The sequence below is a fragment of the Typopeltis vanoorti genome, chromosome 22 (genome assembly GCF_054136105.1).
Source record: "Typopeltis vanoorti isolate ZY-2024b chromosome 22, IOZ_Tvanoo_1.0, whole genome shotgun sequence".
Lineage (NCBI taxonomy): Eukaryota > Metazoa > Arthropoda > Arachnida > Uropygi > Thelyphonidae > Typopeltis > Typopeltis vanoorti.
The window spans coordinates 21,272,484-21,293,805 of record NC_143570.1 but is presented as its reverse complement, the minus strand read 5'-3'; the positions used below and the strand labels follow the sequence as shown (position 1 = coordinate 21,293,805).

General features: G+C 33.1%; 1 protein-coding gene across 2 annotated transcripts in view; it reads left to right on the top strand.

Annotated features, from left to right (window-relative positions):
- Window positions 1-21,322, top strand: part of LOC150094205 (SAM and SH3 domain-containing protein 1-like) — a 476,307-nt gene that overhangs the window by 432,848 nt on the left and 22,137 nt on the right. For both annotated transcript variants that reach the window (XM_090412130.1, XM_090412129.1), the window contains 2 exons: window positions 6,266-6,420; window positions 13,716-13,931. In XM_090412130.1, the coding sequence (XP_090268256.1) occupies window positions 6,266-6,420; window positions 13,716-13,931 (371 nt within the window). The remainder of the gene's footprint in view (window positions 1-6,265; window positions 6,421-13,715; window positions 13,932-21,322) is intronic.

Sequence of the window (21,322 nt, the reverse complement as noted above, 5' to 3'; positions counted from 1 at the left end):
GAAAATTGCTGCTGATAATGATTGAACATCCAGCAAATTCAGTCCATTTTTGTAGCTTTAATGCTTTTTGATATATCACTAATTAGGATGATGGATGTTCTGTGTGCTCTGTATCATCATCATTGACCCTACAGTCCTATGTGGATTCTGACTGTTTTCAGAAACTTCTGCTAGCCTTTCTTATTCATTGTGAAGTTCCTCCAGTTTTTAACTCCCAGACCCTTAATATCCTGGATCACTCCATCTTCCTATCTTAATTTAGGTCTTCCTATTTTCCTTTTTCCTTCTAGCCTAGCATTGAATATCTTCTTAACAATTTGGTTATTATCTATCTGTATAATGATGTCCTACCCAACTTAATCTATTGATTTTAATGTACTTAATGTCTGGCTCAGTAAAATTCATAATTGTATTTAAATTAAGGGGATATTAAATCCCACATTGTTTTAAAACTGAATAAGAAACTCAAAGATTGGAATCAGAGAGTTTCATGCCGAATATAGTAAACTATAAAAAAATCGGCGATTACTATACAATATATTCATAATTATATTTTTTACAAAGTCTATATTTTTTCAAAAATCTTTTATATATTATACAATATATTCATAATACAATAATTTCATAATTGTATATTTTTCTCCACATCCCATTATCTTGTATTGCTCCAAATATATGTCTGAGAACCCTTCTTTCAAATTGACCTAACAATCTTTCTTCTGTCAGTGATAATTCAGAGGAATAAGTAATACCAGTCTTATGAGCACTTTTAAAATAGTTATTTTTGTTTTTCTTAAGATCAAATGTGACTTTAAGTTTTTCCTATGTCCATACAGACATCTATTCACAGAAAGAAAATGTCTCTGAATCTCAACACTGATATCATTTTTGAAATTAACTTTTGATCCCAAGTATATAAAGTTACGTAGGTTTCAAATTTATAGGAACCAATTTCAGTTTCAGAAGAATCATCGTCATCACAAGCTTTTCGTGTTACTGGCATATATTTTGTTTTTTCTTGGTCAGTCTGCAGATGCATCTTCTTTGCTGCCTTTTCTAAACTAATAAAAGTGTCTTTGATTGCTTTTTGTGTCCTTCCTATAATACCGATATCATCTGCATATGCTAGAATTTATATCAACTTGTAGAGGATAGTTCTCCTTGAATTAGTACCAGCATCTCTGAAAACCTTTTCAAACTGCTATAATAAACAGTAAGCAAGTTAAGGCATCCTTTTATCAAACACCATTTTTTATATGTATTGGATTAGATGTATTCTGAATTTTAATCTGAAGTTGTGTTTCTCATTGTAGCTTTAAATAAGGCAGTAAGTTTCTGAGGTATCTGTAGTTCCTTTATTGCAATAAATAAATTAGATCTATGTTATCATATACAGCTTTAAAATCTATGAAGAGATGTGTGCTTTAATTACAAATTCATTGCATTTTTCAGGCATTTGATGTATAATGAAAATCTGGTAATTTGTAGATTTTCTTTGGCAGAATCCACGTTGATAATCACCAATAGTATTCTCTATATAGGGTAAAGTCTTTTGAATAGAATGTTAGAGAAAATTTTATAGGTGATCATCTAACTGATCAGATATATTAGCCAATAGTTCATCAAAATGCTCTACCCATCTTTCTAGTATCATTTCATTCCCACTCAGGATTATGTCCTCCATATCCCTACATAATGTTGTTCTAGGCTGGAAGTCTTTCTGGCTTCTATTTAACTTTTGATAATAGGTCCTACTTTAATTTATTCACAGAAATCTGGAACATCTCCGAAGATGTTCCAGATTCTTAAGTTCGTCCTCATAGCATTTCTTCTTTTTATTGTTATGCACTCTTTTTTCTTCCTTTCTGGCCATACAATATTCCTCTGCAGTTTTACGAGTGTAGTTTCTTTGCTGCATTCATCTATATGCTTAATTTTTTAACTAAAGTCACATGTTCACTTTCTACATGATTATATTCAACATCTACCTACTTTTCCTATAATATCTGCTGTTGTCACTATGACATCCTTAAGAATTCTCCAGCAGTTAGAGTGGATAGGCTTTCATTAATTTTTTTCACTATATCTAGCTTTGGCTTCTGATTCCTTCACTTTCTACATGATTATATTCAACATCTACCTACTTTTCCTATAATATCTGCTGTTGTCACTATGACATCCTTAAGAATTCTCCAGCAGTTAGAGTGGATAGGCTTTCATTAATTTTTTTCACTATATCTAGCTTTGACTTCTGATTCCTTCAGTCTTGTACTATTAAACTTTCTGGCATGGGATCCAAACATCTTCCTTGCATTTGAAATTCTGCTTCTAATCGTTATATAACTTAGACAGTGGTCTGAATAAGTATTTGCCCTCTGTAGAATCTGACAGCCATCAAATTGGACAAGTGTCTTGCATCTATTAAGATCTGGTCAGTTTGGTTGAAGGTGTTTCCATCAGGAGACTTCTGGATCATTTTATGAATGTTTTTATGATTAAACATTGTACTACTGCTGACCATGTTTCCTGAAGAAGCAAAGTTGATCAATCTGTTTCCATTATCACTGAACTCATTATGTAAGATATCGTCCAGTGGTTGGCTTATATGTATCCTCTTTGCCTATCTTAGCATTCAAATTGCCTATAATAATTTTAATGCTATTGGGCATTCCCCATAGATCTTATCTAAATCATCATAAAAGAGATCTTTCTCAACATCATTCTTTTCTTCACTTGGAGTATATGCACAATAAAACCGTCCTTTGATTTTTAATCTACACATTCTAGGTGATTTTGCTTTGAATTCTATGATGAGATGTTTTATTCAGTTGTTTACAATGAAGCCTGTTCCAAGTATGTGATCTTTCTTTTGGCAGCTATAACGTATATGATTCTTCTTTTCTGTGATCTTTCTTTTGGCAGCTATAACGTATATGATTCTTCTTTTCTGTGATCTCCTCTTCTATCCATCTCATTTCTTGTATAGCAATAATAATAATATTATTATTATACAGGTATCTCCATGGAGTCAGAAGACTCATCATGGGAGATGCATTTATTCACACACTAGTCATCATTCACACAATACCTATTATACTTCTCCTTAAACTCATTCACTGATGAAACAACCACCTCTGGCAACTCACTCCACCTATTAACAACTCCCTCCAAACAAACCAGGTTCTACCACCCTTGCTAACCACATTCTTACACAACTTCCATATGATCTCTTGTTCTCTCCCTTCTTGCCATGTACTGAAAACAGTCTTTAGTATCAATCCTATAAAACCCCTTTAATAACTTAAATGCTTCTATCATATATCCTCATTTTCATCTATCAGCTAATTTTTGAAGCTTACAGACCATCAATCTGTCCTCATAGGGAGCATTCCATAGACCTGCCACAATCTTTTTGGCAAGTCTGGATCCTCTCCACAACTCTGTCACCACACGGATCTGGGAGTCCAGATGTTAAGCCTTATATAAGGGAACAATAACCTCTCTATCCCTGCTTGTTAGTGTTCTTCAATAACCATGTAATCTGATGTGCTTTTTGGTTACCCTCACAATATGACCTCTAAACTTCAACTCCCTGTTCTACAATCATTCTACATTCTACCCAAGTCTCTGGCCTCATCAGTTTCCTGCAGTTCAATTCCATCAATATAGTACACAGCTTCTGATCTCTTCCCAAAGTGCATCACCTTCCTTTACCTTTGCTCTTCCCAGTTTACCATTGTCAGCAAACAAATGAATATTTTTTGTCAAATCATTTCCTTTATCATTGATATACAAATTTAACAACAGAGGGCCAAGTACTGGGCATTGTAGTATACCACTGATCATTTGCCTTCTCCTGGATTCAACTCCTTCATAAACCTCCCTTTGATATCTGTCCATCAGCCACCCTCTAATCCAAATCACTAGATTCATATCCATCCATTTGCTTCAATTTATGCAATAGAGTTCTATGTAGAATCATTTCAAATGCTTTTGCCAAGTCTAGTAATATCACTGAGTAGTCATTTCTGTTATCCATCCCCATCACTTGATTATAAAAAGTAAGCAGATTACTAAAGCAAGACCCACCCTTCACAAAACCATGTTGTCCCTTATAGAGTATCATATACCTATCCACCTAGTCCTGAATTCTGTCTTTCACCAATTTCTCCAGTACCTTAACCACCACTTGTTAGATGCTGATTGGCCTATAGCTTCCTTTATGCAGTTGGGACTATTTTACCTTCTTTCCATTCCATTGGAAAGAAGGTAAAATAGTTTTCCCACTACTGATGCTTAAATTAAACAGCTTGGTCAGAGGAGCTGATAATTCCCTTGCACATTCTCATAATACATGAGCTGATATGCCATCTAATCCCATGGCTGCATTCTTATTGCGTTTCTGCATTATTTTAAGCACTTCCATTTCTTCAACTTCTATTCTCCTAACAGTCAATGTCGCATCTAGCACTACAATGTCACCACCTAGATGGTACATCCCTGCAAAATGCTCAATTCAATTATTTGGTTTGGTTCTGTTACCTCCCCACCATCAACACTTTTTGAAGTCATCCTTCCATAGTCATTCCTTCTTTTACTTTCCACATAGCAAAAGAACTCTGTAGGGTTTCTTTTGGTCTCATCAGCTAGCTTTCTCTCATAATTAGCTTTGGTTTTCCTTACCATTCCAATCACCATTGTCTGCACCTTATACTGCTCATGGCATGTTGATCACCATTTTTTCTTTATAATCCCTCCACAACCTTTTCTTTATGTGCAATTCCTGCTTAATGAAGCTATTCACCCATCTAACTCCTACCTGATTTATCCTTTTGACTCTAGGAATACATTCAGATACTGCTTTTGTCAAATACCCCTTGACCATCCCCCATGCACCAACATCTCTCTTTTTCTCTCCAATTCTTATGCCATTGCTCTGTAAGTTGTACTTATCCAACTGCTCCAGTAGCATTCTTAGGACTCCAGACCTGTAAAGAGAAAATATGTTCCATGATCCAATTCTGATATCCTTAAAACATCTGCTGTTTTGTCAGTATTTAGTCCATCCAGCAGTTATCGTTTCCTCAAATTTTGTGACAAGGTAATTTGTTCCAGAGTGGGGTTGTTAGTCCCATGCCCAACCCCAAGAAATTCTGGAACACCAGTGTTTTTGTTAGGGTTGTCTTCCTTAGCTGTTTAGTCCCAATTCGAAAGTGTTGGGGATCTGGCTTTTTTGCCCTTGCATAACTTAGCCATAAAAACATTGCCCAGGAACCATGACAAGGACATGCATACATCATACTTGGTAGGAATAAAGTACACATCTGTCAGCAAAGTGTGTATCCTCGAGACCACATACTACATCTTTGACTCCTGTATGCACTGTATACCAGTTTTGTTCTAATACATCCCACAGATTCTTAGATGGTTTTGATCTGAGGACTAGTGTGATCAGACTAAATGACATATTTTGGTCTTCTACACCAACCATTAATAGATCATTTTCTGCCACAAACTATCTAGCATGATGGATAGGCTATTATTTTGAAAGCAGCTGTCAACTTTAGGGTGGAAATGAAATATTGTAGAATACATAATTTGAATTATTGTTTATATACATAGTCTAGCGTCCTGGTGACATCTTGGATGTAATTCAAGTCTTTTGATTCCTTCATACTCCTATTTCTTATACATTATAGCTGAGATTGAAGGATCTACTGTCTTATGTGGTTTGCCATATTTAAGTCCTGTATTTTGTTGTAAAAGTATCCTGATTCATCTGTTCACTGTATCTTTTCCTAAGCTTCAGTAGTCCAATCATATTTACTGCCATTATCACTGAAGTTTGTTATCAATTCCTCTCTGAACTGTTGAGCTTAATATTCTATATTTCCCTGCATAAAAGTATGATTTGTCTTTTGATTTAGATAAGTTAAAGGTGTTAATCATTTGCTGATTGTCGAATAGTGATTCAACCCAATTTTTTTTAATTAAAATAAAATGAAAGAACTGTGCTCTGTCTATCTCTCTCTCTCTCTCAAAATAGTTTTTGCTTATACAGATATTTAAGAACTGAAAGATATGTGAAATATGTGTGCTCTTAATTTGTTAGTAGTTTTTTTTTAAGACACTAATAGAAAGAGGGTTGGATTTCTAATTTTCTGGCCAAACACTGATGTAATAATTTTTTTTGTTTTGAGCACAGAAAAATTATCACATCTGGCTATTTTGTAAATTGCAAGACTGATTGTTTTATCTTCTGTAGGTCCACAAGCTCAGACTCCTACCAGTAGTAATCGTAGTTCCACTTCTACTGGAGAGGATGATAATTCTCCTCCTATTGGTGCTATTTTAGGCCAAGCCAGAGCTTTGGTAGACTATACTCCAAGTCCTTATGATAAGGATGGCTTAGCTTTCAGGGTAAGTTATAAAATATATTTGAAAATATATTTTCAAAAGGTCTAGTGATTAATGAACAAAGATTTAACTTTTTTTTTTTTAACTGCCCTCTTAAAATTAATTTACTGTTATCACCATAACAGAAATCTGTTATAATAATACTCACGCAGTATTTATTGCAAAAATATGCATATGCCTTTCAAACAGCGTACATTGATTCATGGTATAAACAAAACCAGAGGAACAAAAATGCATTATTTATTAAGTTGCTAATATTTTGCTAGAACTAGCATCTTCAGCGTGATGAGGTTTCCAAAGTGTAGTGTGTCCGTTTGACTTGCTGTAATGGTGATAGCAAATGTAGGTTTTATGTTCTTTAAGGTGGTTTTTTTCCAGCCCAAAGAATCGTAGGCATGTGGCACTTTATACATTAGGATATGCAAATGAACGAAGCTTGTCCTTGAACAGATGAAAGTTACCTGTTGGATGTACATTTTAAAAATGGCATGGAGATTTTACTTATGAAGAATTTTAGCCATCTTGTTAAATGTATCTTTTCATTATATCAGCAATAACTTTGTTATAATAGTGATTATAACTAATCACTATTATAACCAAGTACCTTGGACAATAGTGATCTTTATGATGCTAATAAATGCTATAACATTTATAGAATATATGTGAAAAATGTAAGGAAAGTTTTTTAATTCTTTAGTATTTTTTTTTTTTTCAGAGTTATATTTATTCAAAATTATAACCTAATTTAGAAAAATCTTTTATGTAAGTATTTTAAATTATATTATTACTAACTATTATAATAACGGAATTAACTCACGTAAATTATTCTTTATTCGTAGAATTTTCACCTGAGTATCACAGGCATCATCAATACAGGTACAAGGCTAATTAAACAATAACTGTTATATTCACAAAACGCCACCTAAGTAGCTAAGGTTAAATTTCCTAAATTTATTTAATTATTATTATTATTTATTTATTTTTAATTTTAATTATTTAAATGTAACTATTTAGTTATTTAATTATTAAATGATAATTATTTAATTCTTCAATTATAATAATTTAAAAAAAATTATTTTTATTTTTATTTTTATTTTTTTTAATATATATATGTGTATACAATTATATGTTAGGAAAGATTTGCTGCTTTATAAAGTACTATCTCCCACAAGGGGGAAAGACTTAGACCATCGGATCTGTTTTAGTTAGGGGAGTGAAGTAATGTTTCACATGTTTCTTTGTATAGCCATTCCATTAGGAACCGACTTTTGTGAATGACTTTTGTCTTGTTCCGCTTAACTCTATGTCTGGTGTTGATGGCATGTTCTGCAATTCCAGACTGTTCAGGTTCAAGGTACTGGATGTACGACTGGTGTTCTTCTAACCGGACCTGAGCAGATCTTCCTGTTTGTCCGAAATATGATAATCCACACGAGCAGGGAATCTGGTAGACACCTAGATAGCTGAGATGTGGGAGCTTGTCCTTTGGAGACATTAGGAATGTGGAGATTTTTTTGACAGGTCGAAAAGCCACACAGATATTTAGTAGTTTTAGCACATATCTGTCAAGGTCACTGTTTTGACACCATTGCAGAGATCCAGCTCGAATCACAGAAGGTGCTTGACATGCTTCAAAAAGAAGACTTCCAGGACACATTCCAGAAGTGGCAAGAACACTGGGAGCACCGTATTGATATGCAAGGGGACTATTTTGAAGGTGATAGTGTGTAAACGTAGATAAATAAAGTAATTTCTCATGAACAGAGCTAGTTGCGAAATCTTTTGATACCACCTCATATCTTGAATAATATCACATTCTTATATAGCAATGCACAAAGTTTAAAGAATAAAGATCATGTGGTTGTTTTAAATGATTAACTGAAGGAATTTAGCTGCATGTTGTGATGATTTCTGAGTCCTGGCTTAATATAAATGATATTCATGATTTCCAAGTGCATAATGTTTTTTTTTAATTTCTTCTTTTAGAGAAACTTGGGCCATGGTTTTATGAATTATTTACACATAAACACAAGGTAAAGGTAATAATTTATTATAAGGCCATATAATATATTTCATTCTGAAAATTAGACTGTCTTCAGTGGCAAAAAACAGTTGATACAAGGTAGAATGCAAACCAGTGGAAAACATTGCTATCAAGTCTACCATAGTCAATGAGACACTTCTTGTTTCTTGCATATTCTCTCTGTGTGAATTTGTGCACATTTTTATGTTGGAACATGGTGTTAGTAATAAATAATCCATATGCTGAACAGAAATCCAGCTGGTATTTACCATTATTATTAGCTTTGCCAAATATTGGAAATATTAATTAATAGTTCCAATATTTTTAATTAATTACAAAATATTAATATATGTATAATTATTATATAGTGTATGTTGTAATTTCCTTAAATAATATCTTTATGTAATATCAATGTATATGCCGTAATACCAGACTTGCACATTGGTAATTCTCTTTCACACACAAAAAATTCCGAAAATTTAGAAATGAGGTATCTTGTTGTTTTATTGCCCACTGACCTTGGATGAGTTTTTTTTTTTTTTTAATATGGATCAGTCCAATCCACAAAGTTTGTAAATCTATGGCACTGTAGGTGGACTGAAGTTTAGGTACTCCAGAAATCTTGCTAGAGCAGGCCAGATGTGAAATTTTTTTTAAGTCACTTTAGGCTTCCAGTAAACATGGTGATAATCTCACACTGGGTAATAAAATTCACTTGATGCCTAAAGGCATTCACAAGCAACCATATCCACAGTAGGAATCCACAGACTATTAGTTGGAGAGTGAGTATTCTATCCACTTGGCCAACAGAATATTAGCTGACAGATGCATTAGAACTAATGCATCTGTCAGCTGATATTCTGCTGACAGATGTATTAGAATTATTGCAGAAATATTTTCATTCTGATATTGTGAGGTTATTTGAGTTTGTCATTAACATCAGATTTAGATGTTTTCTTCTCCAAAAAAATTCTCATAATAATGCTTGAAAAAAATTATTTAACACATGCAAATGAAATTATAATTTATTAAAATCTCCTATATATTTTCCTCACTGTAACATGAACATCATTCGGGGAAAGGGCAAAAAAAAAAAAGAACTGGTTTATAACTTAAAATATTAACACAAAAAGTCAAACAGCATGAGTATATTTCCAAATTTCTGAGTTACAGCTGAGTGAACAGAAGAAAAAATTATTAAAGTTCCAGGGAACCAGGTACAGTTGTGTAATTCAAAATTAATAAAAAGAAATGCCAATAATAATAATATAAAAAAAAAAACACGAACAATTTATGATAATTACTTCCCACAGTTTGGAGATAGGCATGCAGTCTGTTTGATTAAGAGTAAGATGATGACATAGTGTTTCAAGGAATAGACAATCGAATTTACATTTACTGTAGTGCAACATCTTTGTCTAATTCCAATGAACTCCATCTAGTGTTGATGGTACAACAAGCAATGCCCAAGTGTTTGGATTCTAGTCTTATATAATCTTGGTGTTCTTTGATTTCGATCTTAGCAGAATGGCCAGTTTGCCCAAATATACTGGTGTCCAAAAGCTAAGGATGAACTAATTTTTTACCTGTATATGAAAATATTTTCATGAGTACTCCAAATGTGGACATAGATTCATTGGCAGCATACTAATAAATTATATTCACAAAAATGACACAAATTCAGAAATTCACAGAAATTTATAACATTTTAAAAAATGTTATAAATTTCATAAAAATTAAATTGCAATATCTTTTTGGCAAAAGTTACAGATTTCCTAAGGATGTACTTAAGGAATTAATTTATAGTGCTTACAGAAAACTGTGTGGAGAGACATTTCAGTATGGAATATGCCCACCCAGAACTGCAGTGCAGCTCTCACAATGTTGTATCATGCTTAGCGAGGAGTTCTTGAGGCAAACTGGCCCACTCCTCCTTCAGAGCAAGGATAAGGCCTTGTTTGTTTTCTGGAGGGGAATTTCAAGCAGTAATGCATCTCCCTATTGGGTGCCAAACACGTTTTATGGGGTTGAGATGTGACACTCGCTTGTATGAGTGTCACATCTCAACATCATATTGTACACTACTGCTTGTGTACAATATGATGTGACACTGCCATCCATAAAAATGAATTTTCTTTGCCTACACCACCACGGAACAATTGAATGTGACGTTGAAGAACTTCATTGCAATATCATTCACCAGGCACAGTCCCTTTTTCCAGCACTTGTAGCTTGGTGCATCCAAGCTACAAGTGCTGGATGAAAGGAATAGATATGGTGTGAAAGTAACCACTTTCACACCAGATCAAGTGTTATCTAGAATCTGAAGAACGACTAAAACGACTCTCATCTGTAAAGAGTACATTAGCCATTTGGTGTCTTGTTCAATTTTTATGGATACAACACCACTAGAAAAAAGAAAGTGCTCCACAATGAGCTGTGGATAAAGGGACACAGACTACAGGTCTTTGGGCATATAAGCTTACTTGTCGTAGACGTCTTGCCACAGTTGGTCAAGATATCTACGTACATTACTTGAATGGAGCTGACTTGCAATCTGACCTATGATGGTGCATACATTGATTATATTTTGCTGTTGTAACTAAAAATCTGTCTTCCTGCTCCATGGTAGAGTGAGGTCAACCTCTTCACAAACGTATGGAACACATTTCATTGTTTTGAAATGTTGCCCAGAGCCTGGATACAATGTTGTGTGAGATTCCAAACTCTGACAATATCAGTAATTCTGTAGCCTCGTTCAAGCTTTCCAGTAATTCTTTCCTACGTGAAATCATCTAGATGATGTCTTTGAAACATTACAAGACATCCGAGTTTGCAACTTTATTCCTTCATGAAAAGAGCTTCCTTCAAACACAATTCGCTTAACATAGCCTTTTGTCTTTTATTCTGTTGAGTGCTATCACGTGACCCCCTTTTGCACACGATTTGAAAATTTGAATATGTACCCACTTTCTATTCAAAATCATCAGTTATACAAATTGACACAAGCTGAAAATAGCAAGCCATGTATTTTTAAACATGGAAGTAATTTGGGAAATGGAATACCGCTGTTTATGACCGGTCATAAAAATTGCCTGCAAGCTGATTACAACAATGGGCGGCGTATCCTCTGTGCTCAAAACTGAACAAAATAACATCTGTGTTGCAAATGTTAGTGACCAATCAGACAAGGAAGTATAAAGAAAATTTTTCCACTGAAATTGAAGATCAAAGTAGTCTGTATCTGGTTCTCAAATCTAGTAAGACTGAATACTTCCTTCACAAGTTCATATTGTAGGGTGAAAGTACTTGTTTCGAAACTGTAGTGCCGTGATTTTTTAAAAGTAATAGGCCTACAGATGTAAATTTTTATATGAATAAGAGACAAGGGACTTTGTTTAGTTTTGGTGTTAAGAAATCTCTTATTGAAGGTGTTTGTGATGCAACAGATAGTGATTTATTCACCTCCAGCCTACAAAGTGATCTCCAGGATGTACAAAAGGAGAGGAAAACTACCAGCACACAGGAGAAAAAGTCTGCATTCACTTGTAAGTACTTATAATAATTTTATAAATTTTTGGTGATCAGAATGGGATATGTTAATGAAAATCAGCAAAAATTAATTTAATGATGTTGGCCTGAGGAAACTACAATATGCTACAAGATTTCATTAATCCAGTGATTGATAACTGATTTAAATGTAATTTTATATTTGTCAACATGTCACACCGTATACATAAGTGTACTAATACTCTTTATGATTATGCCATAATTAATTATTAATAGGTTACAAAATAACCAAGGTGCTCCATGAAAATTTCAGGATTTGTGAAGTGTTCCATTCTAGGAAATACCTGGGAAACGCTGCTTTATAATTCAGTATATACTGAACGTTGTAAACCAGTTATTTTGTTCTCTCCCCAAATGATGCTCATGTTACAGTGATCGAAATATATTGGAGATTTTAATAAATTCTAATTTCTCTTACATGTGTTAAACTGTTTTTTTTTTCCCCCCAACCATTATCACATCTACTACATATTTTCATAAAATGTCTGCTTACAAAAACAAATTCAGTCCATCAAAGATTCAGATTTATTCTACAGTTGGAAGCTACTTATCTTTCCTTTTGAGATTTGCTTATCCTGAGAGAGTCAAATTGACAGCTTTGCATTTTTTTTTTTTTCACTTTATAGGATGAAAACTAATATTGAGGTACTCGGTGCCTTTCAATATTAGTCTACTTATCATCATCCTACTCACTAGCTGATTTCTCAAAACTCCATTTTCATCATAAACATACATTGTACTCCACTGTCACACTTTCTACAATGGTACATATTGAATCCACTTTCCTCAGGAAAACAATCTGAGGTTCTATGTGCTGTAAACCTTGAAGTCCTCTTCTATACTATTCACAAGTTAGTGATGTTCTTACACTTTCGGAGAGATCAAGTTTTTCCTTTGTCCCATCCAGGAGTATATCAGTATTATGCAGAAAGGAATATACAGGAGTATATTCCTTTCTCTTTTGATTTTTCATATGATGGAAGGATAGGTAAATCTGATAAAGTGAATTACATTTGGTTCTGGGATTAGAACAAATGAGGTCTTTAAAATCATGTTACCATCTTCCAGATACGGAGTTAATTGAAAAAAGACTACAGTACTATGTAAAATCCATAATTTATTAGAAAAGTAATAGCTGCTAACGATTTGATTCATTGGCCTAATTTAAATAACAACTGCCACAAACATTCCCTGTTTTGGGAAGTAATCTTGCTGAATACTCCTTAATATTGTGTAATTAATTAATTATTTTTTATATGATCTGCTACAAATGAATTTGCTTTTTTGTTTTTGTTTTGAACTATAATGATATTAAAGATTGATTTCTCCACTTGCTTGTAGCTCTTATTAGTAATATATACACTTTTCATTTTTTTAATTGTTATTCTCTTCTCTTTTTGACCCTACATTTGCACTGAAAATGGTCAAGAAAGTTTACTGATAATTCTGATAGTAATAAAATTTTGCTTAAGTTTTTTCCATTTTTATTGTTATTATTGCAATGCCTACTACTTATGTCTTCCACCAAAAAACTTCTTTTTGCTAATAGGAGTTTAATATGAATGCAGTTAAGTTTTTAAATAACTTGTACAATGTAATTTATAGCAAATATACTGTACATCCCACCCAACTTTTTTTTAAAATCATTAACAGTTTTCTTTTCTTTTCTTTCTTTCTTTCTTTTTTTTTTTTTTGTATTTTAAAGGAAGGAGATATTATTGACATTATTGAAAAGCCTAATACTGGTTTGTGGATAGGACGACTAAGAAGTCAAGTGGGTCACTTCAAGTTCATTAATGTAGAAGAACTTCCTAGAGAACACCGAAAAAGTCGCCGCCATACTAAAAGACAACCAGATGACAATAATGATATGAATAGACCCCAAACTTTAGATGATCTTTTGCAAAAACTTGATCTGCAGGTAAAAAAAGGGCATTCTATTATAATGCTATTTCTGAACTTTTACATGTAGTTGTTACAGGTAAACATAGTGCTCAGTGAGGGTGGGATGAAGGTAAAAGAAAGTGATAAAGCTTTTCTGGTCCTTTTATGATTCCATTGCCCAAATAATGAATAGAGCAACCTGTTCAGTGCATTAATATAACTGTATTCCCTAGCCTGTTGAGTAATCAAATATTTCATGTTAACAGTTTAAACATTGTGTGATACTTCAAAATTTGAACATGGGTTTTGTATTATGACAAAGAATATTCCTTTCATAAAAGTTGCTATCTTTCATAAAGAGCTTCCCTGCATAAATTTATTATATTCATGTGACAGGTGCTTGATCCATGATTAGCAGTGTCTATAAAATCAGATTGGATTTTTTTTTTTTAAATTTGAATCTCACCCATGAAAGGTCTTAAACATATCTAGTTGAAGTATAATGAGTAGGGCTATAATCATACTTTTTTAGACCTTTTTTTTAAGCCGCTTCAAGTCTCTGGTAAGCATGGTGGTAAACATGCACTGGGTAAAATACTTTACCACATAAAGGCATTCACAAACATCTGTGCTGTAGTGGGATTTGAACCCACAGCCTTTTGGCTCTCAAATGTAGATCAAATTCTTTGTTCTTGAGTATGTCAAGAAATATAACTCTCACACACAAGGAACTTGCAGAGACCAAAGGAAGGTTTGCTATAATGAATTTCTTTTATAATAGGATTGATATATACTACACATACACACACCGTATAATATATATATATATATATATACAGTCAACTTTCACTGTAGCAAACTCGTATGGAGCAGAGGAATAATTTGTTATGGTGGATAGTTTGCTATAGTGAATTTCCATTAGAACAGTATTATGTCTAAATGTACTTTGGTTGGGACTTTTCAAAGTACTAAGAATAAAAACATTATACAGGTAACCCTTGTATAACGCGGATGTTAGGTTCCAAAGAAATGCCACGTTATATAAATCGTATTATGCAAGACTCAGATCACATAGAAAAAGTAGGGTTATGTTCCGAAATAGTTTTTTTTTTAATTATATAAACAACAATGACATATCCAACAAACAAATATTTTTATTTAATTCAAGTAATTCATGTAAGTTAAGAAAACATATAAACTATGAAACAGAATATATAGTATAAACTTATAGAATTACAATATCCAATTGTCTTGTGAATTTTCCAGAGCGCTCCAATGAGGAATCATTATCTGTAAAATAACGTCCTGACTTTCTTGCCAAGTTTAATCCTTCTGCTAATTTCTTTAAACTGAATTCTTTAACGGATTCATCACAATCAGAATCTTTGGCAGAAATTTCCCTGCCATTTGGTTCAACGTCATCTATTAATTGTACCAGTTCCTCCTAATTTAAATCTATTTCCCATCAATTAATTCACTAATTTCATTTTAAACCATATTGCAAAAGCCTTCTAAGTGGCCATTACTATAAAAATAAAATTTTACATAAAATAACGTTACATATATGCAAGTCATCAGAAAATAAAGTGCTCACCTTGAGATTAACACACTTATGATTTTTAATGCACTTTCCTGGCAGAAAACGAAGACAACTTTCAACAGTAAACACTTTATATGGTAAACAGTTGACGTACATGCATGCCAAAGGGTATTTCCCCTAATCACTACATGCACAGTATGGGCAGACACAAATTTAACGAATATAAAATTTGGTTTTTAAGTCGCACGGTGAAAAATATATGAAAGGATAAAGGTTACTACAATTTGTAGACCGCATTGTATAAGTACCGCATTATACGAGAGTTATGTACATTTAGCAGTTATAGAGATGACAAAAAAATTCCTGTATAAATTTATGTGGTAATTAGTAAACAAAAGGCATTGTCAAAAGAATCTTCCATGGATGCCTGGAAATCAGATGGACATGGAAACAAGGGAATGAATTACTAATCAGGTCTTATGTGAATAGTATGAAATGTCAGTTTAGCACCCAACATTTCTTTCCAGAAGTGAAAGGATGATCAGCATTAGGTAAGAAATGAACATCGACTTTAGAGCACTGACAAAATGAATCATGGGCACCTGTGATTCACTTGTCAAATTATATGCTATACAAGACATGTATGACAAAGTGCATTTATAGCTTAGTATTAAGAAATTGTCAGCTCTTCTTTGTTTTATTTTTTTCTGATATATAAGTTAATTCTTATTTCATGGTTATACACTACCATCTTGTTTGCATCTACTGTAATTCATTGGTGGCAAGCCTTTTCTAGCTATTTGTCAAACCTAAAAAAAAAACAAGGGCTCATTTCCACATATTTTCATGGAAAAATTATATTTATTTATGATTTGGGTTTATATATGTTAGTTAATGCTGTGTTAAAAACAGACTGGAATTATTTTGGGAACTCTCCTTAATTAGTACAAAAATCAAAGACATTGTGGATGTTTTGCTTTATTTTACAATAAGTTATAAATTGTTATGCTTGATAATACAATAATTAACTTATAGTATTACATGTTAAACAACTAAATGGAGGGGGGGTCTCTGTTTGGCTTCACTACTATCCAATGATTGAAAGCTTTCTCCCTGCTTTACAAATATAACCCACTGTACAATGCACTGTTTCCTCTTTCAATATAGTTAAATTCATTGTATTTCAAAACATATAATTTTATTCCATATATTTTGGCACATGTGCCTAAAGTGTCATGTTAGTACTTTAGGCACATGTGCCAAAAGATGAGAATAATTAAAAGAAACGCACGTATTAATCACAGTGAAAATTATTTAATTGTAAATATTTCATCCTAAGTATCTTAGGACATCATCAGTACAGTAGTTTAAAACAATAATAGGAATAACATATAGGGCGCATGATTACAATAGAATATCATTAAACATGCGTAACTGTTACAGAAGTAAAAAATAAAATAAAATAATAATAATAATTATTTAACACAATTTTGTATGACAATTTCCCATACTTTAGGAATAGTAAGAACGTCGTTGCAGTTTAAGTTTGGTCTGTGTAGTAGGGCTTCAAAACTTTCTTTGTATAAATGTTCATGTTTATATAAAGATCTATGTAAAAGTTTAAACTTTTCCCAATGGATCCTATGGTTTGGATTTTCAATTCCGTGTTGAGAGAGGCCAGATTTCTGCGGTTTAAAAAGACGAATGTGGTCTTGATGTTCTGAGATGCGTTTCTGAACAGATCTACCTGTCTGTCCAAAGTAAGACAATTTGCATGAGCATGGAATCTCATAAATGCCAGGCAACATCAAAGGTGAGAGTTTGTCCTTAGGAGAAGGTAACAAGTTGTAAATATGGTTGATAGGTTTGTAAGTAGTAGCAAAATTGTATTTCTTCATAATTTTAGAAAGACGTTCAGAGATGCCTTTGACGTAAGGTATGGGAATCCTATGGACTTCTTCCTGTCTGGTTTGATGTGTGGAGAAGTGACTGATGATTTTTTGAGTTGTTTTAGGATTATATCCATTTAGGATGGCTGTATTTTTGATTTCTTCTAATTCCTGGTTTAGAGATTCTTCAGAGGAGCAGAATTTGTGTGCTCTGGAAACTAGTGATGTAATAATGCCAGATTTCTGAGATGGATGATGAGCAGAAGAATTGTGAATGTAGCGACCTGAGAATGTAGGCTTGTGAAAGACAGACGTGGCGATGGAACCGTCTTCTTTTCTTTGGATGTGTAAATCCAAAAAGGAGATACCCTGTGGAAATTCTTTTTCTAACATAAAGTTGATGCGATGATGAAGAAAGTTAATTTTATCTAGAAACAGTTATAATTCATGTTCGGGATGATTCCAGACTGCAAATACGTCGTCGACATATCTTAACCAAAAAATTTACAATTAAATACTTTTCACTGTGGTTAATACGTGTGTTTCTTTTAATTATGATCGCACTACAGGTTTCATTATTTAAAAAAGATGAGAATACTATAGATGATGATGATCTAAACCTTTTTTGTCTTGTATCCCCTTTACCACATTTCTAAAATCCTCTCTTGACCAATTTTTTTTTAATCACCATTAAAAACTTGATAAGTAATTTATCTGTTTGTTGAAACAAGCTTACGTTTACATTAATACAAACAAATCATATAAAGAAAATGTCTTTGTGTGGGAATCTGAAATATTTGCATTTCTGAGGCTTCTTTGAACTTTGTAAAGCAATTATTATCAATATATGGCATTCCTGTTTCTTGCAAACTTCTTGGTGGTCTGTGTCATTGTGTCGGAATAGAATACAAAAAAGAGAGACTAAAGTATACATATTATCATTAAACAAGCAGGTACAGTATAATTGAGAAAGACAAATTCAAGCTTGAGAATAATGTAGTAGTTATAAAAATTATCAATAATGAAGTCAAAAATGAGAAAAAAGACATTTACTATCATTGATGTTAATATGAAGATATCATTCCCCCCCCCCCTTTTCCCCCTACCAGTTGGTCAAGTCTCAGAGAGAGTAGAATAATGATAACCTCAATATCAAAGCTGCCTTTATTTTGAGAATAATCAGTGTTGATATCCACTGAAGCTATGTTTTTTTAAAGAACAGTAAGTGACACTAAATAACCAGTTTGTAAAATTTAAGAATGGTTAAAACATAAGGTTTTTGTTTAATGCAAATTCCTCTGTGTGTGTCTGCTTATCTGAGCTCTAAGCATATGAGCAACTTATAAATTTGAATGTGAATATTTCTTTGGTTTAGCAGTTCATCAGTTAATTTTCTGTACTGAGGCCACATGTTTCTTAACATATAACAGTTTTAATAAAATAAACAATATAATCCAACTAGTTTTGTAAGTTGTCAGACTAACATCACCACGGGTATTGACTAGAAAATATTAATTATACATAGCAGATGTTATCAGAACTTCACAATTAGTACATACAAACAAATGACCAGAAAACCATTGTCTTAATTGTTTTATATGTGTTGGAACAATTCTAGTTGTTGCTGTCATGTTCTAGGACATGACATGTTGTATCCCAGGTCCACAGTTATTAAATTTTTGATGAAAACAGACCATAATTTGGTGTATGATTAAAGCCTTATTTTTTGTTACATTGTGGAGATACAAAGTGTTTCTGAGACTTCTTTGAACTTTCTTATAAAGCAATTATGATCAATATATGGCATTTCTGTTTCTTGCCAAACTACTTGGTGGCTTGTGTTTGTTGTACAGTCTCAAGCTTTTTGCACTGGATACAATCTGACTATTCAAACACTGCATGAAAAGTACTTTCTTCATATTTCTGGATGAATATTGAGAGCAAACAGAATGACTTGCCATGGGTTCTCCCCTATCACCAGCCCTAGAAAATCTCTTTATGGAGAATTTTGAAAAGAATGCTATTGAAAATTATCATCAAAAACTTGATTGTGTTATACTGATGACATTTTCTTTTTTTGGCTGGGAACAAAAGATGTCTTAACTCAGTTTAAAGATTATCTGAACAGCTTCCACTCACATAAAATTCATTCTTGAACTAAGATCACAAAAAAATTACCTTGATATTCTTCTCAAAATAAATGAAGAAGAAAAAAAGATGCATCTTTTCATTATATAGAAACCTACCTCAACTGGAAGATTTTACATGTCGCTTCACACCACCACTCATTACAAAAGATAATAATGAGATAGAGCCCACATTTCTAGTATGTCAAAAAACAGAGTGAATGTTCTGAGTCATATTCCCAGCCCTCAATGAGCACAAACCAAAGACGATTAACAAAATTCTTAATACACCTCCAACAGCTCCTTTATATAAACAAGATTTCAAGAATGCAATCATGTTAACATATATAAAGTATGTTACAAAGTTGCAAAGTTGTGCTGCTTTTTGCAGTTTTATAAGATCTTGAGGTTCTTACAGCCTCCAAAACCTTCACATCCTCCCATGAAAAAAATAAGAGTTTAACCTTTCCTTCATAAGAGTTGAAGAAATTCGCTGCTGTTGTGGCATTTGGTATGTAGGCCAGACAGCTGTAAAAGCTGTTGAAAAAAGAACACAGGATTAGCCTTCCGTAAGCAAACACAGACCACCAAGTAGTTTGCTAGTTTGCAAGAAACAGGAATGCCATATATTGATCATAATTGCTTTACTAAGTTCAAAACAGCCCCAGAAATGCAAATACTTCAGATTCCCACACAGTATAATAAAAACAAAGGCTTAATCCTACACCAAGTTTGGTCTGCTTTCATCAAAAAAACCATGGACCTGGGAAAAGACATGCATCATGCTACTACAGAAAGTGACAGCAGTGAACATTTTGCCAACACGTATATAGCAATTAAGACAATGGCTTTCTGGTTACTTGTTTGTATGTATTAATTGTGAATTTCTAATAACATCTGCTATGTATAATCAATATTTTCTAGTCTTATATGTGAATTTCTAATAACATCTGCTATGTATAATCAATATTTTCTAGTCTTATATGTGAATTTCTAATAACATCTGCTATGTATAATCAATATTTTCTAGTCTTATATATATATATATATATATATATTTTTTTTTTTTATTATTATTTTTTTTTTGACAACCTACAAAATGCGTTGGATTAAATTGTTTATTTGATTTTGGAAGTTTATTTTTTACTTGGTTAGACTATAATAAATTTAGTTTAATCCTTTATCCAAGTAAGCAAACAAAGTTTGCACCTGAAAATATCTTAAGGACTGGGGTATAAGTTAGTGCAACACCAGGCAACTCCGAGCAAAGGTGAACCAAGCTCTCATCAATCTTGGTCCACCTTTGCTCGGAGTTTCCTGGTGTTGCACTACCTTACCCTAGTCCTGAAGATATATTCAGGTGCAAACTTTGTTTGCTTACACTTGGATAAAGGATTAAACTAAATTTATTATAGTCTAACCAAATGAAAAATAAACTTCCAACATCTTTCTCTAAATTCAGAGTAATTCAATAAAAAGGTGGTACACCTGTTGGCAACTCCTATAGCTAAATATGACCTCTCCTATTGCTTTTGCCTTAGTATCTCCACGTTTGGGTCTGCCTCCCACTGACGAGACCTCAATAAAGGTTGAAACTGGTCTGGGTAGTGGCCCCTCCCTTAATGCATAGCAGTATACATGTCTGCAAGGCAAGGAGATGTGCTTTGCATTATGGGAGATACTGAGACAAGGAGTGATGAGAGCTTGGTCCACCTTGGCTCAGAGTTGCCTAGTGTTGCACTGCCTTACCCCAGTCCTTAAGATATTTTCAGGTGCAAACTTTGTTTGCTTACACTTGGATAAAGGATTAAACTAAATTTATTATAGTTTATTTGATTAAGACTGTTATATGTTGAGAAACATGGTCTCAATA